At 48.1% G+C, this 20341-nt stretch overlaps 1 protein-coding gene across 2 annotated transcripts in view; it reads right to left on the reverse strand.

Annotated features, from left to right (window-relative positions):
- LOC144607247 (ephrin-A5-like) overlaps positions 1-20341 on the reverse strand; it is a 452231-nt gene that overhangs the window by 45082 nt on the left and 386808 nt on the right. For both annotated transcript variants that reach the window (XM_078423946.1, XM_078423945.1), the window contains exon 2: positions 16829-17121. In XM_078423946.1, coding sequence (XP_078280072.1) covers positions 16829-17121 — 293 coding nt within the window. The remainder of the gene's footprint in view (positions 1-16828; positions 17122-20341) is intronic.

The following is a 20341-nucleotide window of genomic DNA, read 5'->3' on the forward strand; positions in this document are numbered from 1 at the left end:
CAGTACAAGCTCACAAGAAGCATTGACAATCAGCATTCATCTCACTCCGAAGAAGGGTCTCGACCCGAAACGTCACCCATTCCTTGTCTCCCGAGATGCTGCCTGTCCCGCTGAGTTACTCCAGCATTGTTTGCCTATCTTGGATTTAAACCAGCACCTGCAGTTTCTTCCTACACATTCATCTTGCTGCTGTCCTTGGCATTTCATTTCCCTTCTGCAGAATGTTTCCCCTCTTGAAGGCAATTCAAGGTAACAGACCTTGTTCTGGCCCTTTTGCAATCTGATAAGGTGCTATGCAAGTGCAAATCTTTCATTAATGTCTGCTCCAGAAGAGTTATACAGGAGGCACTTGATACTAAATCACTCTGCCATATCGAGTGCAAGGCACCAGCTGCCGAGACATATTAAATTTACCACCAGCCTTAACCAGCTGTCCAAGACCCTGGACATTTTTTTTGTTAAAGAGGACAGTGGATAAGTGCGTCTCCTTTCAGACTGAGGCCCAATGCAAATTGGAGGAACGATACCTCATATTTCGCTTGGGCAGCTTACAACCCAGCGGTATGAGTTTTGATTTCTCTAACTTCAAGTAACCCTTGCTTTCCCTCTCTCTCTTCATCCCTCCCCATCCTAGTTCTCCGACTAGTTTCACTGACCTCCTGATTAAATATCACTGATTGTATGGCACGTTGTCAACTTCCCCTCAGCTAACAATGTACCATTCTACATTTCCTTGAAGGCAGACACAAAATGCTGGAGTAACTCAGCGGGTCAGGCAGCATCTCAGGAGAGAAGGAACGGGTGACGTTTCGGGTCGAGGCCCTTCTTCAGACTGAAGGAGGGTCTCAACCCGAAACGTTCAGTCTGAAGTAGGGGCTCGACCCGAAACGTCACCCATTCCTTCTCTCCTGAGATGCTGCCAGACCCGCTGAGTTACTCCAGCCTTTTGTATCTACCTTCGATTTAAACCAGCATCTGCAGTTATTTTCCTACACATTCTACATTTCCTTGAGCATCGTCCCCTTTGATCTGTGTTTTCCCACCTTACCCTTCCCTATCTCTATGTCTTCATCTTCCCTGAGCCTCAGTCTGAAGGAGGGTCTTGACCCGGAACATCACCCAATTTCCTCTCCAGAGATGCTGCCTGGCCCGCTGAGTTAGCCAGCATTTTGTGTCTAACTTCAGTATAAACCAGCATCTGCAGTCCTTTCCTGCTCATTTTCCCCTTTCTGTTCTCCTTTCAAACCTCTTCGATAAACTCCCACTGGACCAGTGCATATATCTTGTTCTTAACAATGTCAGAAGACAAGGAACACAATAAATCATGGGTTATTTATGAAAGGCACTCATTGTAACATGAATAGACATCCAGTTATAACCCTGCTCTATGTAAACAGTACCGTACTTATCATCAGCACAGAGTGGGGTCGAGGATCAGGTTTCTCACCTGGACTCTTGCAACAGATGGATTTAAACTCCGATCATCTCCTGCAGTCCATTGTGGGATTTTCATTTAAAATTTTAAGGGAACAGTGTGCAACATGCAACTGATTCTTATTTCTCATATTGTTTCCCTCTCCCCTGACTCTCAGTCTGAGGAAGGGTCTTGGCCCAAAAGGTCACCCATTCCCTCTCTCCAGAGATGCTGCCTGGCCCGCTCTCGTTTTCACACCTTGCCCTTCCATATCTCTCGTTTCCCACTCCCCCGACTCTCAGACTGAAGAAGGGTCTCGACCCAAAACGTCACCAATTCCTTCCATCCAGAGATGCTGCCTGTCCCGCTGAGTTACTCCAGCACTCTGTGTCTACGTTCCCCAGAGATGCTGCCTGTCCCGCTGAGTTACTCCAGCACTCTGTGTCTACGTTCCCCAGAGATGCTACCTGTCCCGCTGAGTTACTACAGCTCTTTGATGCTTCTTATTCAGTTTAGTTTAGTTTTAGTTTAGAGATACAGCGCGGAAACAGGCCCTTTGGCCCGTCGAGTCCGCCCCGACCAACAATCACCGCACACTAACGCTATCCTACACACACTAGGGATCATTTTTTTAAACATTTTTACCAAGCCAATTAGCCGACAAACCTGTACATCTTTGGAGTGTGGGAGGAAACCGGTGCACCCGGAGAAAACCCACGTGGTCTTAGGGAGAATGTACAAACTCCGTGCAGACAGCACACATTGTCAGTATCGAAGCCGGTTCTCTTGCGCTGTAAGGCAGTAACTCTACCACTGCACCACCATGCCACCCTTGTTTTGAAAGACAGAGAAAAAGGGTGTCATGGTGGCGCAGCGGCAGAGCTGGCGCCTCACCTCACAGCGCCAGACAACTGGGTTCGATCCTGACCTCAGGTGCTGTCCGCGCGGATTTTGAGTTTGTGTTTAGCTCATTGTCACGTGTACTGAGGTACAGTGAAAAGCCTTTAGACAATAGACAATAGACAATAGGTGCAGGAGTAGGCCATTCGGCCCTTCGAGCCAGCACCGCCATTCACCGTGATCATGGCTGATCATCCACAATCAGTACCCCGTTCCTGCCTTCTCCCCATACCCCCTGACTCCGCTATCATTAAGAACTCTATCTATCTCTCTCTTGAAAGCATCCAGAGAATTGGCCTCCGCTGCCTTCTGAGGCAGAGAATTCCACAGATTTACAACACTCTGAGTGAAAAAGTTTTTCCTCGACTTCGTTCTTTGTTGCGTGCTAACCAGTCAGATGAAAGACAATACTTGATTATAATGGAGCCATCCACAGTATACAGATACATGATAAAGGGAATATTGTGAATAAGATGTTTAGTGCACGACAAAGTCCAGGATGCAAGATGCTCCGAGGGTCATCAATGTGGGAGATAGTGGCTCCCTTGAAGCATCTTAAAATGAGGCACCAGATGATGCACTGTTGTTGTTTGTGACTGAGCTGAGGAATGAGAGGATCTGATGGTGAATCTTTGAGGTGATCGTTGTGAAGATAGACCAAATAGAGTGGATGTGGAGAGGAGGTTTCCAGTAGTGGGAGCATCTAGGACCAGAGGGCACAGCCTCAGAATAAAAGGGTGTGTACTTTTAGAATGGAGGTGGAGGAGTTTCATCAGCCAGAGGGTGGTGAATCTGTGGAATTCATTTCCACAGACGACGGTGGAGGCCAAGTCAGTGGGTATTTTTTTGTGCGCAGATTGATAGATTCTTGATTAATAAGGCCATCAAAGGAGAAGGCAGGAAAATGGGGTTGAGAGGGAAAAATTGTTGAGCCAGAATTAAAGGGCAGAGCAGACTCGATGGGCTGAATTGCCAAATTCTGCTCCTATGTCTTGTGATCTTATAAGATTTAAAGGATATTTTGAGGAGATGGGTGGCAGGGTGGCTCAGCGGTAGAGTTGCTGCCTTATAACCGCTTGCAATGCCAGAGACCCAGGTTCGATCCTGACTACGGGCGCTGTCTATAAGGAGTTTGTACGTTCTCCCCGTGACTGCTTGGGTTTTCTCCGAGATCTTTGGTTTCCTCCCACACTCCAAAGTAGGTTAATTGGCTCGGTGTATGTGTAAACACGGTGGTCCGAGGGGCCTGTTTCCGCGCTGTATCTCTGAACTAAACTAAAACTAAACGAGGAGGAATTTCTTTAGTCAGAGGCTGGTGAATCTGTGGAATTCATTGCCACAGACAGCAGTGGAGGCGAAGTCAATGGGTATTGAGGTATTTGGGTATTGAGGAGCTATACCAAGCAACCAATAACTGGGTGATTTATATTGAGGGCTGGCTGGGATATTAATGGAGATGTAGAAATAAAGAACTGCAGATGCTGGTTCATATCAAAGATAGACACAAAGTGCTGGAGTAACTCAGCGACTCAGGCAGCATCTCTGGAGAGAAAGGACAGGTGATGTTTCAAGATGGAGTTAATGCAGATGTTACTAAAGTGCAATGTTAGAGTCACAGTGTCTTACAGTGTAGAACTAGGCCCTTCGGCCCAAGTTGCCCAAACCGAACAACATGTCCCATCTACTCTAGTCCCACTTGCCTGCATTTGATCCATATCCCTCTAAACCTGTCCTATCCATGTGCCTGTCTAAATGTTTCTTAAACATGGTGATAGTACCTGCCTCAACTACCACCTCTGGCATCTCGCTCCATACACCCACCACCATTTGCATAAATATGTTGCCCCTCAGGTTCCTATTCAATCTTTCCCCCCCTCACCTTAAACCTATGTCCTCTGGTTCTCAGGTCTCCACCTCTGGGCGAGAGATGCTCCATTTGCACTTACTTAATTCCTGATCTATTCCTCTCATGATTTTGTACAGCTCCATAAGATCAGCCCTCATGCTAACCTAGGCCTACCTCTTCGAAAAGCCTGTAGGACTTTGGGGGCTTAGAGGTTAATGGAATTTAGTTTCTCGGGGAAGATCAGATGGTTTTTGTCTTGCAAATGTTCTTATTTTAATGGAACCAAATAAAAGGTTATTTCTCATGTGATTTGAATGCTAAATACAATAATTAATGATGGACCTTTTATGGATCACTCCTGTTCGAGATAATGAACTTTATTACATCAGTGGCTTCTGGCCAGCAGCCATCTCTTTTATATATTGTTTTTAAACATTCCTTTCTGATATCCACACCATGGCTCAATGATGGGTTATAATCTTTTTTCCAATTTACTTTCGGGAGCATTATTTAATAATTGCAGATGGCAGCAAATCGTCTCGGCATAACAAAGCTTCTTCAGGGGCAAGGCAAATTTCAGCTCTCTTGTTTAACGAGGGCATCGAATGTTGCTATTCAATTTACCCCGAATTAACGACGACCAAAATTATAGGGTGCAGTGTGCCTTATTAAATGTGGGCTGCAAATAAGAACGTGCAATGTGGTCACAGACACAGTCAGCTAATAATTTACACACAGCAAGGTTTCACAAACACCTGGATGTTGCGAGCATATTGACTGGTTGCATCACGGCCTGGTTAGGCAACTTAACTGTCCAGGAATGATGGAGGTTCCCAGGAATGAATAGGTTAATCTATAAATGAGCGTTTGACAGCACTGGGCCTGTACTCGCTGGAGTTTAGAAGGATGATTGGGGGACCTCATTGAAACTTGCCGAATCGTGGAAGGCCTGGATAGTTACGGTTAGTTTAGAGATACAGCGCGGAAACAGGCCCTTCGGCCCACTGGGTCCGCGCCGACCAGCGATCCCCGCACATTAACACTATCCTACACCCTCTAGGGACAATTTTTTGTGTAGGAAAATGACTGCAGATGCTGGAACAAATCAAAGGTATCACAAAATGCTGGTCAGGCAGCATCTAGGAGAGAGGGAATGGGTGACGTTTCGGGTCGAGACCCTTCTTCAGACAATTTTTTTAAACATTTACCAAGCCGATTAACCTTCAAACCTGTACGTCTTTGGAGTGTGGGAGGAAACCGAAGATCTCGGAGAAAACCCACGCAGATCACAGGGAGAACGTACAAACTCCTTACAGACAGCACCCGTGTCTGTAGAAGTTGACCCACGGGACATGCTGCCTCAAATAAGGCAGCCAGCATTGTCAGAGACCCACACCACCCTGGCCACACTCTCAGTTTACTCCTGCCTTCGGGAAGAAGATAGGAGAGCCTGAAAACTGTAACGTCCAGGTTCAGGAACAGCTTCTTCCGTACAGCCATCAGGCTAATGAACACCATAATCTCTAAATAAGCTCTGAACTACATAGACTTGGGGGCATTTTTTTTGTCTTTGCACTATCTTTTTTTTTAATCTACATGTACTGAACTTTTTTGTTGCTTATTGTGGTGATCGCAGAGTACTATGCTTACACAAAAAAATTGAAGTAACTCAGCAGGTCAGGCAGCATCTCTGGCGAAAAGGAATAGGCGACGTTTCGGGTAGAGACCCTTCTTCAGGCTCTGGGTTCCTCGGGTCTCGACGAGAGACGTCACCCATTCCATTTCGCCAGAGATGCTGACTGACCCGCTGGGTTACTCCAGCATTGTGTGTCTACCTTCGGTCTGAACCAGCATCTGCAGTTCCTTCCGACAGACTATGTTTACGGGTCAGTCGTGCTGCTGCTAGTAGGAACTTTGTTGTTCCGTGTCGGGACACATGACATTAAAACACTCTTCTCTCTTGTTGACAATGGTGTGAATTTTATTGTCCTCTGGAAAGAGCGATAGGAATTAACAAAGGCGTGAATAATGTACGGGGAAGTTTGGAGCTTACTGAAGGGAGAACAAAAGGGCATGCATGCAAACAGGATGCAGTAAGGTAGAAAGGCTCATGTAAAGTATAAACGCTGGTATGGACTGGCCTGTAATTTTATTATGTAATTCAGCTTTTTATATTCAAATGCCTCTCTTTGGGCCGAGAAGAAGTGAAGGCTGATTTGAAAGGTCTACACAGTGGAGTAAAGAATAGATCAAGAGGTCGACAGAGGAAACACTGGTTCGTGAGTTCCACACAGTGGGAATGAATAGCAGATCAAAAGGTCGAGGCAGTCCGAGTGAACTTTGGGTCAAAGAGCCGGCACGGTGAGGCGGAACCTTCAATCAAAGACTCTGCACAGCGGAGAATGCTTCGCTTCATGACGTGCGCACAGTGGGAACGGAGTTTCCATTAAAGGTGCAGACAGCGGACGTACATCCATGTCAGGAGACATCGGCACTGACAATAAACGCTTGTTTGCGAGATGTTTGTTGATTCGGAGTTACAGGGAGTGCGGGGACAGGATGGCACATCTTCCGCGGAGATTAGAGTCACAGGGTCATAGAGCATTGAAACAGGCCCTTCGGCCCAACTTGCCCACGCCTGCCAACACATCCCAGCTACTCTAGTCCCACCTGCCTTCATTTGGCCCATATCTCTCCAAACCTGTCATATCCATGTACCTGTCTAACTGTTTCTTAAATGTTGGGATAGTCCCTGCCTCAACTACCTCCTCTAGCATCTCGTTCCATACCCCCACCACCCTCTGTGTGAAACAGTTACCCCACAGATTCCTATTAAATCTTTTCCCCTTCACCTTAAACCTCTGGTCCTCGATTCACCTACTCTGGGCAAGAGACTCTGTACATCTACCCGATCTATTCCTTTCATGATTTTATACACCTCTACAAGATCACCCCTCATCCTCCTGCGCTCCAAGGAATAGTCCTTGAGAAATAGAGATTAGCATGTTTTTATGTTTCATTTGAGATGAACAAACAATGGTAAGATGATCCTGTCTATGTGACCGGTTGAGATGTTCACAGAAGGTGCTCATTGTGTCTTGTGCCAGGAGAACTTTAAAGGAGACTTGCAGGGCATGTTTTCCGCACTGCGAGTGTGTCGGGTCGGCACGGTGGCGCAGCGGTAGAGTTGCTGCCTTACAGCGCCAGAGAATGGGGTTCGATCCTGACCGCGGGTGCTGTCTGTGTGGAGTTTGTACATTCTCTCTTTGTCGGCGTGGGTTTTCCCCTGGGTGCGCTGGTTTCCTCCCACACTCCAAAGTTGTACAGGTCTGTAGCTTAATTGGCTTCAGTAAAATTGTAAATTGTCTGGAGTGTGTAGGATAAGTGCTAGTGTATGGGGTTGATCTTTGGCCAGCACAGACTCAGTGGGTCGAAGGGCCTAATTCCACGCAGTATCTCCAAACCAAACTAAAAACTAAATTGAGAAAAGTGTTCTCAATTCCATCCACCCCACTGGTAACTCCATTCAATCAGCACAGCCTGCCTTGAAACAGAGATTTAATATTTGACCAAAATGCGCTTTGAATTTTATTTTACAACCTGCTTCTTCAGAAAACTAGAATTCACAGAAACATCACCAATTCCTTATCTCAAGAGACGCTGCCTGACCCGCTCAGTTACTCCAGCTCTTTGTGTCTATCCTCAGTGTAAACCAGCATCTGCAGTTACTTCCTTCACACTTTGATTAAGGAAGGTATCTTTACCCCTTCATAGAAGGTGGGCAAATTGCCCATTCCTAATTCTCCTTGGACCAAATGCCAACTCAGGCCATTTCAAGTGGACAGTTAAGAAACAACCATGTTGATCCAAACCATTGATTCTCGTCCCCCACCCTCTAGATGAAAGAATTGGCACATTGGCCTTCCCAGTCAGAGTATTGTGTACAGACGTTGGGAGGTCATGTTTCAGTTTAGAGTTTAGTTTAGAGTTTAGAGATACAGCGCGGAAACAGGCCCTTCGACCCACCGTGTCCGCACTGACCAGCGATCCCTGCACATTAACACTACCCTACACACACTAGGGACAATTGACATTTATACAAAGCCAATTAACCTACAAACCTGTATGGGTTTGGAGTGTAGGAGGAAACAGAAGTTCTCGGAGAAAACCCACTCAGGTCACGGGGAGGACGTACCAACTCCGGACAGACAGCGCCCGTAGTCAGGATCGAACCTGGGTCCGTAAGGAAGCAACTCTACCGCTGCGCCGCCGTGCCACCCCGAGACCAGACGTGAGCGAGGCCGCATTTAGAGCACGGTGTTCAGTTCTGGGCACCAAGTTATAGGAAGGACGTTGTCAAGCTGGGAAAGGTGGAGAGAAGATTGAGGCTGCTTCAGTCGAGCACTATCACACTAAATGAATGCAAGATTACCGCGATGAGATTTTGATGCGGAGTGGCGGTCCTGATGTAACATATTTGTCAAGACGCGACAGCTCGCGTTAATTGGCAGTCCGCTTTGTGTGTTGTGACAATGGTTCGGGTTTTGGCTGGGCGCAGTGGTTGCAGCTAATGGCATAAATGACAACAGCTGAAGCGCAAAAAGTGTGCATGTGTGTGTGTGTGTGTGTGTGTGTGTGTGTCTGGGGCTGATTAACCACAAAATCAGAGCCGCAGACACCGTGACTGCCTGCAGGCAATCAAGCCACCACAGAGAGAAGTGGGAAAACTTTACTGAATGATGTTAAGTGCTTCAATTAGGCAGTATTTACATTCAGTCATATCTCATAGACCACCTACTACATATTATAGTGGCTGCACTAGACAAAATGAAGTCATTTCCTAAAGCTCCAGTCATAGAGTGATACAGCGTGGAAACAGGCCATTCAGCCCAACTTGCCCACACCGGCCAACATGTCCCATCTACACATGTCCCATCTACCTGCTTTTGGCCCATATCCCTCCAAACCTGTCCTATCCATGTACCTGTCTAAATGTTTCTTAAATGTTACGATGGTCCCTGCCTCAACTACTTCCTCTGGCATTCATTCCACGCACCCACCACCCTTTGGGTGAAAAAGTTACCACTCAGGTTCCTACTAATTCTTCCCCCTACCCTCACCTGAAACATGTCCTCTGGTTCTCGATTCCCCTACTCTGGGCAAGAGACTCTGTGCGTCTACCCGATCTATTCCTCTCATGATTTTGTAAACCTCTATAAGATCACCCCTCATCCTCCTGCGCTCCAAGGAACAGAGTCCCAGCCTGCTCAACCTCTCCCTATAACTCAGGCCCTCGAGTCCTGGCAACATCTTGGCAAGAAATTTGAGTGCCCCTAAGAGTCTGGCAATGCACTGGGGACTAACATAGAACAGTACATAAAATGCTGGAGTAACTCAGCGGGTCAGGCAGCATCTCTGGGGAAAAGGAATAGCTAACATTTCAGGTCGAGACCCTTCTTTAGACTGAGGGTCAGGGGAGATGGAAAACAGAGGTATGAAAATTTTCTGAACAAATCAGAACCGGCACCGATGACCAAGGAAAGGTGGAGCCCACAATGGTCCATTGTTGGCTGTGTAAGAGGTGGTAATGAACAAGACTAGGCCCTTCAGCACACTATGCCTGATGCCAAGAGCAACTCTTATCTCCCTGCACAGCGGTAGAGTTACTGCCTTACAGCACCAAAGACCCAGGTTCGATCCTGACTATGGGTTCTGTCTGTACGGAGTTTGTACGTTCTCCCTGTGACCAAAGACGTACAGGTTAGAAACATAGAAACATCGAAAATACGTGCAGGAAGGTGCAGACCAGTCGGCCCTTCGAGCCACCATCGCCATTCAATATGATCATGGCTGGTCATCCTAAATCAGTACGCCGTTCCTGCTTTCTCCCCATCTCCCTTGATTCCGTTAGCCCTAAGAGCTCTGTCTAACACTCTCTTTAAAACATCCAATGAATTGGCCTCCACTGCCTTCTGTGGCAGAGAATTCCCCAGATTTGTTCGTTGATTGGCTTCGGTAAAAAAAAATGGTTGTTTTGGGTCGAGACCCTTCTTCAGAGTCTGACCTGAACCGTCACCCATTCCTTCTCTCCAGAGATGCTGCCTGTCCCGCTGAGTTACTCCAGCTTTTCGTGTCTATCGTCTGTTGAAGCCGGCATCTGCAGTTCCTTCCGACACATTTTGTTTTTGCGTGTTGGATTGATTTTTTTTTGAAAGATACAGCGTGGAAACAGGCCCTTCAGCCCACAGAGTCTACACCGACCAATGACCACCCGTTCACACTAGGTCTATGTTGTCCCACTTTCACATCCACCCCCCACACGCTGGGGGGCACATTTTACAGGGGCCAATTAAACCACAAACCCGCAAGTATTTGGGATGTTGGGAAAGTACAAAAACTCCGCAGACAACACCCGTAGTCAGGATCGAACCCGGGTCTCCGGCGCTGTGAGGCAGCAACTCTACCGCTGCGCCACCGTGCAGCCACTATCCATGCGCTATCCGATCATTAGATTGTAGTGTACATGAATACACACAAACCTCACACAAATACAGACACAAAGTGATGGAGTATCTCAACCCTTCTTTACATACATAAATACAACAGTGAAGACAGAAATAGCAGATTGCAGAACATAGTTCTCAGCATTGTAGCGTAACCGTGCCAGGGAAAAAAGCCTTCCTCTCCTCTCCTCTCCCTGATTCACTCTCCCTGTTCCTTAGTGCTCTCCTCCCTCATCGTCTCCCGTCACTTACCGTTGTTTCATAGAACATAGAACAGTGCAGCACAAGAACAGGCCCTTCGGCCCACAGTGTCTGTGCCGAACATGATGCCAAGGTAAACTAATCTCAACCGCCTGCACGTGATCCATATCATATCATATCATATCATATATATACAGCCGGAAACAGGCCTTTTCGGCCCACCAAGTCCGTGCCGCCCAGCGATCGCCGTACATTAACACTATCCTACACCCACTAGGGACAATTTTTACATTTACCCAGCCAATTAACCTACATACCTGTACGTCTTTGGAGTGTGGGAGGAAACCGAAGATCTCGGAGAAAACCCACGCAGGTCACGGGGAGAACGTACAAACTCCTTACAGTGCAGCACCCGTAGTCAGGATCGAACCTGAGTCTCCGGCGCTGCATTCGTTGTAAAGCAGCAACTCTACCGCTGCGCTACCTCCATTCCCCGCATATCCACGTGCCTATCCAAAACCCTCTTAAATACGTTCATTGTATTTGCCTCCACCACCACCCTTGTCACCGTGATCCAGGCACCAACCACCCTCTGTGTAAAAAAACGTGTCCCGCACATCTCCTTTAAACTTTGTCCCCCTCACCGTAAACCTGTTGTAACTTCAACGCCCAGGAATGATGGAGATTACAAGAAGTGGTGAAATGATACGTTCTACTCAGTATCATTCTCAAAAGCACGCATTGAGTGGGAGACCAAAACAACGCACGTCTGGACACAAGATCGCCATTTTAACTCTGTGTATTTTTGCAGCTGCGCAGGCACAGCTTTACCATATTGTTGCATGTATACATCACATAGCAGCTTTACCATATTGTTGCATGTATACATCACACACTGCCCGCTCCATCACGGTTTCTGACCGCCCCACCATCGAAGAGATCTACAGGTGAAGCTGCCTCAAAATGGCAGCCGGCATCATCAGAGACCCACACCACCCTGGCCACGCTCTCATCTCACTCCTGCCATCGGGAAGAAGGTAGAGGAGCCTGAAAAGTGTAACGTCCAGATTCAGGGGCAGCTTCTTCCCCACAGCCATCAGGTTATTGAACACAACAAACTCCATCTAAACTCTGAACTGGCTTCGCTGCACTCGGGACTTGGGGCTTTGTTTTAATTTTGCATGATATTGGGTTTTTTACATTTATTTAACTTCCCGTTTGTTTGTTGATTGTATTACCTATTGAGTTGTGTGTTTACATATCTGTTGTGCTGCTGTAGGTACGAATTTCATTGTTCTGTATCGGGACATATCACAATAAAACACTCCTGACTTTTGAGCCTTGCCCTTTAGTCTTTGACATTTCCTCCCTGGGAATTTAGTTCTGTCCACCCTATGTCTGCCTCTTCATAATTGTATACAGCGATCAGATCTCCCTTCAACATTTGGCATTCGAGAGAACATAATTTGCTTGCATTGCAGAGGGTCCTGAGGAGGTTTACGAAAATGATCCCAGGAATGAGTGGGTTAACATATGATGAGCGTTTGGCATCACTGGGCCTGTACTTGTTGGAGGGGGGACCTCATTGAAACCGACCGTATGGTGAAAGGCCCGGATAGAGTGGATGTGGAGAGGATGTTTCCACCAGTGGGAGAGTCTAGGACCAGAGGGCAAAGCCTCAGAATAAAATGACGTACCTTTAGAAAGGAGGCGCGGAGGTATTTACTTAGTCAGAGGGTGGTGAGTCTGTGGAATTCATTGCCACAAACAGCTGTGGAGGCCAATGTATATTTTGTATGGCAGAGTGGCCTAATTCTGCTTCTATAAGTTATGAATCCAAGTCCATCCAACCTCTTCTTACGCCTCATACCTTCTAATCCACGTGGCATCTTTACCTCCCTCCATGAAGCCCTGACTTCCCTCTCCGCTTCTTCACACATAGAATCACAGAGTCATACAGCGTGGAAACAAGCCCTCCGGCCCAACCTGCCCAAACCGGCCAACATGTCCCATCTACACTTGTCCTACCTGCCCGCGTTTGGCCCCGTATCCCTCTAAACCTGTCCTATCCATGCACCTGTCTAATTGCTTCTTAAACGTTGCGATAGTCCCTGTCTAGAAAACATAGAAAACATAGAAAATAGGTGCAGGAGTATGCCATTCGGCCCTTCGAGCCTGCACCGCCATTCAATATGATCATGGCTGATCATCCAACTCAGTATCCTGTACCTGCCTTCTCTCCATACCCCCTGATCCCTTTAGCCACAAGGGCCACATCTAACTCCCTCTTAAATATAGCCAATGAACTGGCCTCAACTACCTTCTGTGGCAGAGAATTCCACAGATTCACCACTCTCTGTGTGAAAAAAAAACGTTCTCATCTCGGTCCTAAAAGACTTCCCCCTTATCCTTAAACTGTGACCCCTTGTTCTGGACTTCCCCAACATCGGGAACAATCTTCCTGCATCCAGCCTGTCCAACTACCTCCTGGTCTGAACTACCACCTCCGGCAGCTCGTTCCATACACCTACCGCCCCTTGCATGAAAAGGTTACCCCTCAGTTTCCTATAAAATCTTTCCCCCTTCACCATAAATCTTCCCCCTTCACCTTCACACACCACGGGAATTGTTGACAAAGGCCGAGATTACTCCTTACAGCTGACAAATCTCTTGTGGCAGTTTCTTTTACTGTTACTATTAGTTTAAGATCCATTCAAATGAATGCTTTCAAGACCCATTGAGATTACTAAGAAAGCAGGAGCAAATAATCAATGGTTATCATTAGCAGTGCATCTAGAAAAATTGAAGAAATACATGGATTCGCACTATTTTATGCTTTTATTTGATCAGGCTTTTGGAAAGTAAATGCCTTATCATTTTACTTATTTTGATTCCCAAAGTGTGTTGCTACTCATTTGCAACTTAGTGGTGCAGCTGGTAGATCTGCTGATTCAGCGTGTCAGAGACTTGGGTTAAATCTGAGGAAGGGTCTCGACCTGAAACGTCATCTTTCCATTTTCTCCAGAGAAGCTGCCTGATGCAAAAGGACACGGAGCAATGGAGTATCTCAGCAGGTCAGGCAGCATCTCTGGAGAACATGAATGGGTGACGTTTCGGGTCCAGATCCTTCGTCAGACTGAGGAAGGGTCTCGGCCTGAAAGATACGTCACATGTCCATGTTCTCCAGAGAAGCTGCCTGACCCGCTGAGTTACTCCAGCACTCTGTGTTCTTTTGCATCAGGCAGCATCTCTGGAGAACATGGACAGGTGACCTCAATCTTGGCATGAAAGATAGGTACATCATGTATCCATGTTCTCCAGAGATACTGCCTGACCCGCTGAGTTACTCCAGCACTTTGTGTCCAACTCATTTTGGTGACGTGTTTCACTTTCACAGCATCCAGCCACTTTGTCGTTGACTCCAGAATTTTGCTTCCGCTCCCTTTCTTGGGTTGCGACCCAGATCCTAACTTTCTTTTGCTTGCAGAAGGAGTTGCTGACCTCAGAACCTGCCCCCCCTCTTTCCACCTCACTCTGCCTCGGCAAGGCCAGCAGCATAATCAAGAACGAGTCGCACCCTGGCCACTCCCTCTTCTCCCCTCTCTCACCAGGCAAAAGGTACAGAAGTGTGAAAACGCACACCTCCAGATTCAGGGACAGTTTCTTCACTGCTGTTATCAGGCAACCGAATCATCCTACCACAACCAGAGAGCAGTTCTGAACTACGATCTACCTCATTGTTGACTCTCGGGCTGCCCTTGTTCGAGCTTTGCTGGCTTTACCTTGCACTAAACATTATTCCCTTACCATGTATCAATGCACTGTAAATGGCTCGATGGTAATCAAGTATTGTCCTTCTGCTGAAGATAGACACAAAATGCTGGGGTAACTCAGCGGCACAGACAGCATCTCTGGAGAAAAGGAATGGGTGACGTTTCGGGTCGAGACCCTTCTTCAGACTGCTGACACTGAAGAAAGTGATGATAGCATGCAACAAAATGCTTTTCACTGTACCTCGGTACACGTGACAATAGAGACAAAGAATCATGTGGAACAATGTGAAAACAGGCCCTTCGGCCCAACTTGCCCACACCAGCCAACATGTCCCAACTACACTAGTTCCACCTGCCCGGGTTTGGTCCATATCCCTCCAACCTGTCCTACTGGTTCTTAAACTTTGGGATAGTACCAGTCTCAAGTACCTCCTCTGGTTGCTTGTTCCATACAGCCACCACCCTTTGTGTGAAAATGTTACCCCTCAGATTCCTATTAAATCTTTTCCCTTTCACCTTAAATCTATGTCCTCTGGTCCTCAATTCCCCTACTCTGGGCAAGACACTGTGCATCTACCCGATCTATTCCTCTCATGATTTTGTACACCTCTATAAGATCACCCCTCATCCTCCTGTGCTCCAAGGAATAGACTCACAGTCGACTCAACCTCTCCCTGTAGCTCAGACCCTCTACTCCTGCCAACATCCTCATAAATCTTCTCTGTACCCTTTCCAGCTTGATATAATAACACAATAAACTGAACTGAAACTATCGTTCGGAAATCCCATTGCCTTGGAGGCCCAGGAGCTGGAAAGAATCCCATTGCCCTTCGAGACCACACTGACCATCCATCAGCAGTTCACATTCGCTCTATGGTATCTCACTATTGCATACACTATGGGCGGTCACGGTGGCGCAGCGGTAGAGTTGCTGCCTTACAGCGCTTGCAGCGCTGGAGACCCGGGTTCCATCCCGACTACGGGCGCTGTCTGTACGGAGTTTGTATGTTCTCCCCGCGACCGCGTGGGTTTTATCCGCGATCTTCCATTTCCTCCCACACTTCAAAGACATGCAGGTATGTAGGTTAATTGGCTTGGTGTGTGTGTAAACTGTCCCTAGCGTGTGCATAGGATAATGTTAATGTGCAGGGATCGCTGGTCGGTGTGGACTCGATGGGCCGAAGGTCCTGTTTCCGTGCCGTTTCTCTAAACAAAGAAAGCTAATGGCATGTTGGCCTTTATGACAAGAGGAGTTGAGTATAGGAGCAAAGAGGTCCTTCTGCAGTTGTACAGGGCCATAGTGAGACTGCGCCTGGAGTACTGTGTGCAGTTTTGGTCTCCAGATTTGAGGAAGGACATTCTTGCTATTGAGGGCGTGCAGCGTAGGTTCACTAGGTTAATTCCCAGAATGGCAGGACTGTCATATGTTGAAAGACTGGAGCGACTAGGCTTGTATACACTGGAATTTAGAAGGATGAGAGGGGATCTTATTGAAATATATAAGATTATTAAGGGATTAGACACACTAGAGGCAGGAAACATGTTCCCAATGTTGGGGGAGTCCAGAACCAGGGGCCACAGTTTAAGAATAAGGGGTAGGCCATTTAGAACGGAGATGAGGAAAAACTTTTTCACTCAGAGAGTTGTAAATCTGTGAAATTCTCTGCCTCAGAAGGCAGTGGAGGCCAATTCTCTGAATGCATTCAAGAGAGAGCTGGATAGAACTCTTAAGGATAGCGGAGTCTGGGGGTATGGGGAGAAGGCAGGAACGGGGTACTGATTGAGAATGATCAGCCATGATCACATTGAATGGCGGTGCTGGCTCGAAGGGCCAAATGGCCTACTCCTGCACCTATTGTCTATTGTCTATTTAGAACGGAGATGAGGAAAAACTTTTTCACTCGGAGGGTTGTAAATCTGTGGAATTCTCTGCCTCAGAAGACAGTGGAGGCTAATTCTCTGGATGCTTTCAAGAGAGAGTTCGACAGAGCTCTTAATAATAGCAGAGTCAGGGGGTACGGGGAGAAGGCAAGAACGGGGAACTGACTATGGATGATCAGACATGATCACATTGAATGGCGGTGCTGGCTCGAAGGGCCGAATGGCCTACTCCTGCACCTATTGTCTATTGTCTATTGACTATTAAACTGAACTCCCTACACACTGCCGAATAATATGAAGGTGTACTCACATATATAATAATACTCGTTTGCGGGTCGAAACTCAAAGCCTAAGGAAAATGGTGTGAAGAGCTGGAACTTCTCGGAGAACTTCAGCGGGCCGTTTGGCGTGCGGGGCCTGTTGCACTCCCAACGTTTGAAGCCATTGTTCTTGTGGTCACAACTCCTGTAGCCGTCGAAATTCACCATGTACAGGATGTAGCTCTCTGTCTTTTCCTCGGGCACTGAGTCGTCATAGTGGGGGCAGAAGATGTCGAGATAGTCATTGATGCAGACGTCCACTGTGTAGTCACCTCTGTGAAACCTAACGATGGGAGAAAACAATCCGGTAAATGGATTGAGAGTCACAGAGCCGTACAGCACAGAAAGCACGTCCCTTAGGCCCAACTTGCATCAGCCGACCGAGATGCCCCATCTACACAAGTCCCTCCTCCTCCCCGCGTTTTGCCCATCTATATACTACATTTCTTGTTTGTTTGTTTGTTCCTGAACTACAGCCAAAACGGTGCACGACAGCGCGACAATTTTGGGCCCACCTTACTCACCGTCGCCCCTTTGGTGCTAATGGAAGGAGTTTCATTGAAATCGGTGTTATATTTTAAAAGTTATTCAGATTTTAAAGTTTAAATCTATCTCCGAGGGAGGGAGGGGGATGGGTGGAGGGAGGAGGCGAGGGGGACGGGAGGAGGGAGGGAGGAGGGAGTGTAGGGGGGGGAGGAGGGGGAGGAGGGAAGGGGGGAGGCAGGGGGGTAGGGGAATGGAGGAGGGGAGGGGGGAGGGGGAAATGGGGAGGGGGGAGGGGGAGGGTGGAGAGGGGAGGGGGAGGGGGGAGGAGAGGGTGCTGCACCAATGCAGGAAAGGTTCATGCCCAACGGGTCCATAGTCTAGTATCCCTCTAAACGTTTCCGACAAGCCATCCACTGTGTACAGATACAGGATAAAGGATATCACGTTTAGTGCAAGATATAGTCCAGTAAAGTCTGATGATAATATTGTAAGACCAACATGGAAGCCGGGCCTTCGACCACGCGAGACCACACCGACCATCCATCACCTGTTCACGTTAGTTTTATGTTATCCCACTTTCTCATCCACTCCCGATGCATTAGGGCCAATTTTTTACAGAGGCCAATTAACCTACAAACCCACACGTCTTTAGATGTGGGATGAAACCCGTGCACCCAGAGGAAACCCACGCGCGGTCACAGGGAAAATGTGCAAACTCCGTACAGACAGCACCCGAGATCAGGGTGGAACCCGGGTCTCTGGCGCTGTGAGGCAGCAGCTCTACCCGCTGCGCCACCGTGCCTATTTTGAAAGACACAGAGGTTTGACTGGCATCCTTCTTTTCATTTACATGAAATGTGAATGGCAAAAAGATGTGGGGGAGGGGGGTTCTTGTAACCATTTTTTCCCCCCTCCCTAAATGAGGGAAGGCAAGGGCGGCAATTGAGAGTAATTGAGGGTGGCTCAATGGTGCAGCGGTAGAGTTGCTGCCTCACAGCGCCAGAGACCCGGGCTCGATCCCGACTACGGGCGCTGTCTGTACGCAGTTTGTACCTTCTCCCCGTGAGCGCGTGGGTTTTTTCAGATATCTTCGGTTTCCTCCCGCACTCTAAAGACCTACAGGTTTGTAGGTTCATTGGCTTGGTATAAATATAAATTGTCCCTTCTGTGTGTAGGACAGTTTAGTTTAGAGATACAGCGCGGAAACAGGCCCCTCGGCCTACTGTGTCCTCACAGACCACCGATCCACGCACACTAACACTACCCTACACTCACTCGGGACAATTGATATTTATACCAAGCCAATTAACCTTCAAACCTTTACGTATTTGGACGATAGTGTTAATGTGCAGGGGTGGCTGGTTGGCACAGGCTCGGTGTGCCGAAGGGCCTGTTTCTATTTCTCTAAACTAAACTAAACTAAAGCGAATTGCAGTTTGCAATTTTAGTTGTGACTCAAGCCTGTTTTCAGCGTAATCCATCAGGCAAAGCAGGCAGTGCTCAGTAAAGACATTCCATCCGTACGTGAGTGCCCAGGGCCTGTAGGTTGTTGGGAAACCATCTCTCTGACAATTAGAGGGCAAGCACCATTAATCTCCCCAAGCATGGTGCCTCTTGGAGCACTTGCTCGTTCAGGAGCTCGGCTCGTCCTGCCAGCTCGGCTGGTGGACGTGAAGAGAGAGAAGAGGCGGCAATGTGGAATGATAGAGGTGCCAGAGGGCTGAGAGAGGGGGAGAGAGAGATGGAGAGAGACAGAGAGAGAGAGAGAGAGAGAGAGAGAGAGAGAGAGAGAGAGAGAGAGAGAGAGAGAGAGAGAGAGAGAGAGAGAGAGAGAGAGAGAGAGAGAGAGAGAGAGAGAGAGAGAGAGAGAGAGAGAGAGAGAGAGAGAGAGAGAGAGAGAGAGAGAGAGAGAGAGAGAGAGAGAGAGAGAGAGAGAGAGAGAGAGGTGTGTGCAGGAAAGAACTGCAGACGCTGGTTTAAATCGAAGATAAACACAAAGGGCTGGAATAACTCAGCGGGACAGGCGGCATCTCTGGAGAGAAGGAATGGGAGACGTTTCAGGTCCAGACCTTTCTTCAGAGAGAGAGGGAATCAGGCAAGGGGCTTCGCCTCACTTCCTCACATGACGCAAAAGCACACACGGTTCACTGAACAGTTTAATATCGAGGAAGCAGAGCGAGGAGACGTTATTTATATCTCCAAGAGGCACCAGGGGACGGAAGCCAAACGCAGGTGTGTTGTGATTTATCAGCGGCGCATTCGGTAGTTAGAAATGACTCCATGTTGCAGTCCTGAGGCCTGGAGGTCATGAGGTGGTTATTTTTATCAACGCCAATTAGCAGGCACCAGATGCAGAGGTGAGGGCAACCTCGAAAGAGGGCTGATTGAAGCTGGAAGGAATGACGTGCCTGGAGTCTCCCGGTGTAACCCGAACACCAGGTGGAAAGTGTGGGTGGGGCCCTTGTGGCAGGTGCGGCCTACAAGCCTGTCTTGCACCAAGCTCAATTAGTTTCTTCCGATGGGATCCGCCGGCTCACAGTGCCCTGCGGGGTGATGAGAGATTCCGGGTACCGAGCGCTAATGCCACTCGTTAAAGCCTTTGCTTTTATGTTTACGAAGAAGCACCTGCAGCCTTGCTGATGTTAAAAGGCAGCTGTCTTGGCAAAACCGTCTCTCGTTTGTTGTCAAACACACGGATGGGTGGAAGAGCTGAATGATTTGCAAGAGGGAGGAGAAAAGCTCCATGTGCCAAACTTTCCGTGAAGGAAACGGCAAATGGCAGAAGGTCCCGGTGAGCTGCGGCCATATCCCGACAGCAGGTCTGGCACGCCCAACGTGGAACCGGGAGAGGGAAGCCGCCGAGCTCGACACCGGCTCACCACCCCTGAAGACCAGGAACCGGAGAGGAGTGTGGAGGGAGTCGGCCATGTTGGCGGACGCTGGACAAAGGGCCCGATAAGAAGAACATTGGGGGGAGGGGTGGTCTCACCCAAAGATAATAGAGCAGAGCAAGATAG

The sequence above is a fragment of the Rhinoraja longicauda genome, chromosome 28 (genome assembly GCF_053455715.1).
Source record: "Rhinoraja longicauda isolate Sanriku21f chromosome 28, sRhiLon1.1, whole genome shotgun sequence".
Lineage (NCBI taxonomy): Eukaryota > Metazoa > Chordata > Chondrichthyes > Rajiformes > Arhynchobatidae > Rhinoraja > Rhinoraja longicauda.